Genomic DNA, 7,023 nt, shown 5'->3' with positions numbered 1-7,023 from the left:
TTATATAATCTACTAGAGTTCAATTACGAAAATTTAACCTTCGTAATTGTATCGTTTTTAACCTTCGTCCGAAGTTCATTAATCCGTAAAGGAATAATGCTTCATTGGACGAAGGGCATTAACATTTAACATTTTATGTTGCCTTGTTCTTAATTCATAGCATTTGAGAACGAGTCTCCAACACCGAAGCTGAGAAAGTCTAAGAAACCAAGCAAGCGTTGGTAGGCAAGAGCTAAAAAATTGAGCAAGCAAAGCAAGCGACAGATAGCGTGCAAAATGTGCTCGGGGTGGGTTCTTATTTATATGCCCAGTCCGCTCCAACTTAGAGGGCCCCGTCTGTCATTGACTGTTGCTATTCTAGCAAAGGGAAGGTGTTTTTTCGGACCGTCGGCTTAGGGCCTTCGTCCATATCGCAATCTGAATTCGTTATTCCAACAAATTAATATTGCGAGGGGCTACTGTTGGGGGCCTTCGTCTTCCGAAGGTCCTCAAAAACGTGATTTAACAATGTTTCTGGAGTTGTAATACATGAACAGGTACCTTCGGACTCGGATCAGAACCACAGTGGGAGAAGCACGAATAATACGAAGATTGATGCAGCGCCGAAGCTACGCGCAAGGGAGCTTCGGCATGACAACAGGGAAGGGAACGGACTTAAAGTGGAAAAGGCTATTTAGACCTGGATGAATTACCTAATAGACATTAGCAAATGTAAAGGGCATGGATGTAATTTCACATGGGCTGCGTCCCATGCCTATAAATAGATGAACAGTACCCTCGTACTGTTCACGCTGACTTGACATTTGCTTTGCATCACGCTTGTACCTTTGCTGTCTATCAAGTCGAAGGTATCAAATGTAATTCAATATTGTTTCTATTTTCTCATGACAATATAATGAATATGAATTGATAATGTTATATGATTGTTTATGTTATCTTTTGTATTTTACACGCCTCTTCTATTATCATCTGTTCGAAGGTATGTCCTTCATGACCTTCGTCTGAAGATCATTATATCCTAAGGGAAATAATGTTTTGAAGGACGAAGGGTGTTAATATTTAACATTTTATGTTGCCTTGTTCTTGATTCATAGCATTTGAGAACAAGTCCCCAACAGCCGTCTTGAATTTTTTTTGTTTTTTGGGGGAATTTTTGTGGCAATTTATTACATGGCTTTGCCTCATTAAAAAACTCACCCCCTGTGAGGAAAAGAGTGCGGGCCTGACTGAGATAGTGTCTGTAAAAATTACAAAGGCGTGAAGGCCTTGGGACTAGACGAAGAATTTTCGTAGGTTGTCCACATTCCATGAGTGCTCTAGGTCTTCGTCGGATGGTGAAGTGAGCTGTCACACCCGGTTTTGAAGGTAAACCGAATGCGAACCATGTACGTGCCCGGATCAGAAATTCACGTACACAGCGATTACATAAATGACTCATCATAGCACAATGCTTCGAATAACAATAAAGATAAGTAATAATATGAAAGACTAGAGTCATTTACATAATATAATCAAAGTACACAGAACAGAAACGTAGCCAACGTAAATAAACCCACCACAGGCAGCTGACTGGGGGAGGTCGCTAGCCTAATCCTCGAACTCGTCGAAGTCCTGGAACTCCTGGAGATTCGCCTCGATGCCTTCTTCTTTACCTGAGCATAGATTGCACCAAAGGCAACCTGGTGTTTTGTGAAAGCAAGGGTGAGTACACATCAACGTACTCAGCAAATGTCCTGTTTGGCTGAGGTGGACTAGCTTTATGTGGGGTTAAGCTCAAGCAGTTGCTTTTAGTTGGTCAGGTATTTATTATTAGTGAAGCCAAGTTTTAGCAATAACCAACCCGTGAATCATTTCCTCATCGAGGAACATCATTATCACCATCGAACCAAAATCATAAATAGAACCATTGTATATCGAACCATCTGTATCTCTAATCAAAGAGGATCCCAAGGCGCTCATAACCGTGAGCACGGCTGATATATCAGTTTCTAACCCTCTGCAGAGGTCGCACACTTTACCCACGAGTCATGATTCCCTTTCTGCCCGGAGAGAGCTACTCTCCATTGACCACTACCTAGGTGGCCTGGCAGGGTATCACTACGTAGCCTTTACAAAGATTCCCTAGAGGTCATAGCCGCCCGTTAGGTTTCTCCAGTTTGATAAACACAGTACCTCTCCCCGCAGGAGGGTGACTAACAAAAGCAAAACGAAAGAACCTCGGCACCCAGCCTCGGCAGAGCAAGCACTGTGCCTGGACCCCATTGACGGCACGACGGCGAAGCAACTACACCTCTAGTTCCTCTAATTATTTAGCTAAGGGCGCCCCATTTCACCCTCATGGTTGCACTGTTACCCCAGGTGGTCTCTCAACGAACAGGTCCTTACGGAGGTACTCAGGAAACAGCCTGAGCCCCCTAAAGTATCACAAGAACATCATCGGGATAACATCATTGTATCATAATATTCACATCATGTTCATTGATTAAAGTAAAGCAATAGCATAATGCTAACCATGATAACCCAAAAGGTAAACAAGGATAAGGAAAATAGAAAGCTAGTCAATCCTTAGGTTTCAATTAAGTAATGCGGGAGAGTGTATTATAAGTGAAAGGGACATAATGGGTCAAAGGACACTTGCCTTCACCAAACAGATGCTCAGGGTCTTCGATCTCGTAGAACCCGAAGAACTGAATCATTTGGTCACCGAAGCTTGACCGTCGATTCCTCGAAGCTCGGAAACGAATCGCGATCTAATCGCAACGCGAAGCGAAGACGAAGAGGCACAAGAAAACAAACATATACATATGCATAAGAACATTACACCATACAAGATAAAATGTTCTAAAAACATGCAGCCTAAAATAGAGCTCGCTTCTACTGTTATGCGAGAATAAGAAATGCGTCAGTCGAAGCTACGTTTGACAAGTTATAACATTTACGTTACGCTAGTAATAGTCAGGACATTTAATTAGACATTATCAAATATAAATTATAACTGCTATTTAGTTCTAATTAAATCTGTTACACTAACAGCTGTCAAATACGTAATTTAATAAAAACGAGAGATTCTAAGCTAGACGAATTTATGACAAACAAAACAACACGACAGCGTGCAAACGACGCACAGACACGCGCGACACAGCACGCTGACGACCCACGAAACAGCGTGCGCAAACAACGTGAACGACGCGCGAACCAGCATGTCACCACGTGCGGAACGACACGCGTGACAGGTGATAAAATTAAATAGGTGACACGTTTATACTAAACAAATATTAAATAAATAGAAAGTTGTTAAGTTAATATTTGCCATGACAATATTTATTATAAAAGCTCAAGTGGAACACTACATATTTAATCTAATTGGAATATTAATCTAATAAATATTAGTCGAGCAAACCTTAAGTTAATTATTTAAAATATATGACATGAAGTATTAACATCGTTAACATGAGTGTTTATAAGCGGCAAACTATTTATTATCACGCGCAGACGCCGCGCGACACACGTGATCGTCACGCGACGACGCACGCACACGACGTGTGTCAACGCGTGTGAACAGCACGCGCGACACACGCAAAACAACACGCACGACAGTGTGCGACACGCACGAGTCAATGCAACTATGCGCGCGAACAGCACGATGACGCACAAACGATGTCGCGCGCGAACGACAAACAAATAATTAATGAAAAGTATTTCATATGGTATTAATCATGTTAATTAACATTTATATTTATAAAAGCACGAGTTAAAACTATAGACTCGTTCTAATTAAGTTGTTATTTTATTAACCCTCGAACAAACTAATAATTGATTATTCAACTAAAATATGCGACACGACAACCACGAGCGCCACACGAAATGGCACGCGTGAACGAACGACGACGCGGCAAGGCATGCGACACGCGAAAACGACTTATGCGACACACGCGAATGACGCGTGACACACGAGAACCACTAACATATATCATGACTATAATAAACAAGTATTAATTCAAAATATTTAAGTATGGTATTAATCATGTTAACATGTATTTATAAAAGTGCAAATTGAAACTATAAATTAGTTTTAATTAGATTGCTATTTTAATAACCGCCGGGAAACAAATGACTAATTAATTAACGAAAGTATGGGCTACAACAAATTAATAACCTTAAATATGTACAAGACATTATTATGAAACTAACGCAACTAGAACGGATCAAAACGAAAAATTAACACAAAATATATAAAATGATTACTAAATCGTGGATTATTATGACGTGGCGCAAACTGATTGGCTAAAACTTAGCCCCATGGACGATCATATAGGGCTCAGCCATAGAAGATCGCCATCTTGTGGCCAACCAGTCGCTGAAACGTGGCGAGGACGGTTTCCTAGTCCACTGTGTTTTGCGGCATGTGCGGGCACATGCAAGTGGTGGGACCCCAAGCGGTTTCTTTTCTCTCCTTGCCTTGGGCGTGCATGGCTACATGCACAGGAGGCAGCGGGGAAGCGGGGCTGGTTAGGCTGTCGTGGCGCACGATCACCGGACACACAGGGGAGGGCTGAGCTGGGCGCTGACCATGCGCAGGGGAGCTCGGCCACCCCCGCCATGGCTACGCGCCGAGAGCTCCGCTAGAGGTCGCGCGCAGGGGAGGAGCAGGTCTAGCGGCTGGCATGCAACAACGCGACATGGACGACCTCGGGGCTCGGGCTAGGGAAGAGCGTGGGGCAGGCCAACGCCAGCGGCCAAGGATGTGCGGCGGATGGAGCAGGGTGCAGTGGGGAAGATAAAATGCACTTGAATGATCACCTACGGACGAAGCTTCAGCGGGGCTCCCTCGGGCAGTGGAGAACGTGAACGTAGACTCTTCAACGCACGGATGGGACGGCCGTGGCAGTGCAGGGGCTCGCCGGAGGTGACATGCCGGCTGGGTGCACCAAGCGGCGCGGCAGATGGAGCACGGGACCCGGCGGGGCTCACCAGCCCACACACGGCTGGACTTCGACGAGCGGGCCAGTGCTGGGACGCAGCCGCCGGAGACGAGCGTGGCCGGAGGAAGTGACGTGTGGCGACTGACGGTGTTCCAAGCGCGACGCAGAGTTGGCTTTGCGGTGCAATGGAGCTCCAACCTGCGGGCGGTTTTTTCGAGCGCAGAGCGATGCGAGTCATGCGACCAGGAGCGTCGAGGGGAAGCAGAGCACAGCTTGGAGAGGAGTGGAGGTCGAGCGGGCGTTCTGGAGGGGTTTGAATAAGGCATCGGGCCGGGCAGTTGCTAGTCTCTCCACGACGTGCACCGCGCGAGTGGAGGAACAGTTACGGGAGGAGAGGAGAGGGGAGGAGCTGATGATTTCTTCTTCCTTCTAAGGGAACAACAGTCGTGGGAGAAAGAGAGGTGCTGGGCGACGGCGTACACGGAAGCGAGAGGCTGGACGTCGGTTGAGTAGGATCTAGAAATGAGGAAATATATGGGGTGTTGAGGCTTTGCATAGAGGTGGCTCGATCACGGATCGTGGAGAAGAGGTTATCTGAGATATCTAGAGATGATTGATCGAGTGGGAGGGGCTATTGTGCGGTGGAGCAAGACGAGGTAGGGATATCAGAGGTAGACGTCGGGGTAGACGAGGGTAGCCATACGCGAGCAGCACACCGTTCGCGAGGAGAGGTGGTATGGCGATCCCGTCAAAAGGCACGAGATCCAGAACAGCCTTGACGAGAGGAAAATATATATCTATATTTATAAATATGTATTATTGAGTTTTTGAAATACTAAATGTAGGTATTTAAATATTAGAAAGGCTGAAATTCGTATTTAATACCCGAAGAAAGTTCCGAAGATTCCAAAAACTCTCGGGAACATCCTCGAGATATTTTAACATGTTTCGATAACATTTTGCACTTATAAACACTATGCATCGGCATGAATGCAACACTCAAGCACCTCTGAGGTTTTATTTTACTAAGCTTACAACTAGATATAAAATAAAATAATTCTCCACTTTTAGGAAAAAATAGAAGGGAAGCAAAGAAATGAGAGTGTAACACCTGACTTTGGTGGATATTAGAGAAAAAAAATTTATACCCCCAAATTCAGGGTGTTACAGATCTAACCCCCTTAACTGGAATCTCGCCCCTGAGATTCAAGAAGAAGCTAGCAAGAAAATGAGGTTGGTTCATAGGCTGTTCACGACTTTCTTGAGTTGACTTTGACTCTACAAGCTTAACTTGGGGATTGGTTTGTTTTGACTTTCAGATGCTTGAGACCGATCGATGCAATTCTTGAGGATCTCTTGGACCTGTGGGTTAGGACCCACACACGCTTCCGCTGCGCAACTCGAATCTTGTTGGTTGATGTTGGTCGCATTATCTTCATTGGGGGTTAGCAGCTAACCCCCTTAACTGGAGCGTTGATACGCACTTGGTGAAGATGCTATCGACTCTGATCTTCATTGACTAAGAGAGGTTGGAGGTTGCCAACCGGACAGGTGCAAGAGGAAAAGGTATAGATAGAAAAGGCAAGCCTATATGGATTAAAAGAGAAAAGGGAGATCACACAATTACCTTACTCTGTTGCACTCAGCTAATAAACTGATGTCATTGCGAACCAAAGGCCACAACACACCAACACTCATTTCAAAGAAGCAAATCAGTCATAACACAAAGACAAACATCATGAGCACACAACAACAAATATCTCGTTGCTACACGTTAATGTTAACTAGATGGTGGTCTTTCCTTATAAAGGGGAAACTACTCTAAGGACATCGAAAGGCAAGGGGAATAATAAGACATGCAGAATAGGGGCATGAGCATAATAAAGGATGGAGCTAAAGTAAGGATTGTAACCGACAGGGAGAGGATGCAACCAAGGTTAGGGTAGGTGAAACACCATTCTCAAATCGAGATGGGAAAGATGATATTTCAAAAAGGGTAGGCATAGGATAAGCATCATGGAAGGATCTAGATATTAGGAAGGTAAGGGTGATATCAAGCAAAAGCTAAGACTTGCAACGCGATAGAGGAAAAGGGAACGAA

At 44.6% G+C, this 7,023-nt stretch overlaps 1 protein-coding gene across 1 annotated transcript; it reads right to left on the bottom strand.

Moving 5' to 3' along the window:
• Window positions 1–1,469: 1,469 nt before the first annotated feature.
• Window positions 1,470–5,577, bottom strand: LOC118476162 (uncharacterized). The gene is made up of 2 exons (XM_035964346.1): window positions 4,801–5,577; window positions 1,470–1,679 (listed from the first exon to the last, which is right to left on the bottom strand). Exons 1-2 carry the CDS (start codon window positions 5,246–5,248, stop codon window positions 1,588–1,590), a joined length of 540 nt encoding a protein of 179 aa, XP_035820239.1. The 5' UTR covers window positions 5,249–5,577; the 3' UTR covers window positions 1,470–1,587.
• Between the last annotated feature and the right edge of the window lie 1,446 nt (window positions 5,578–7,023).

This window comes from Zea mays, chromosome 1, assembly GCF_902167145.1.
Source record: "Zea mays cultivar B73 chromosome 1, Zm-B73-REFERENCE-NAM-5.0, whole genome shotgun sequence".
Classification (NCBI taxonomy): domain Eukaryota; kingdom Viridiplantae; phylum Streptophyta; class Magnoliopsida; order Poales; family Poaceae; genus Zea; species Zea mays.
This window is presented reverse-complemented; position numbering and strand designations above follow the sequence as displayed.

Coding starts and splice junctions, on each gene's coding strand:
- LOC118476162 (XM_035964346.1), bottom strand. CDS start 5,248: ATGCCTTATTCAAACCCCTCCAGAACGCCCGCTCGACCTCCACTCCTC. Junction 1,680..4,800: donor CGCTGAAGCTTCGTCCGTAG/GTGATCATTCAA, acceptor ACAAAACACCAG/GTTGCCTTTGGTGCAATCTA.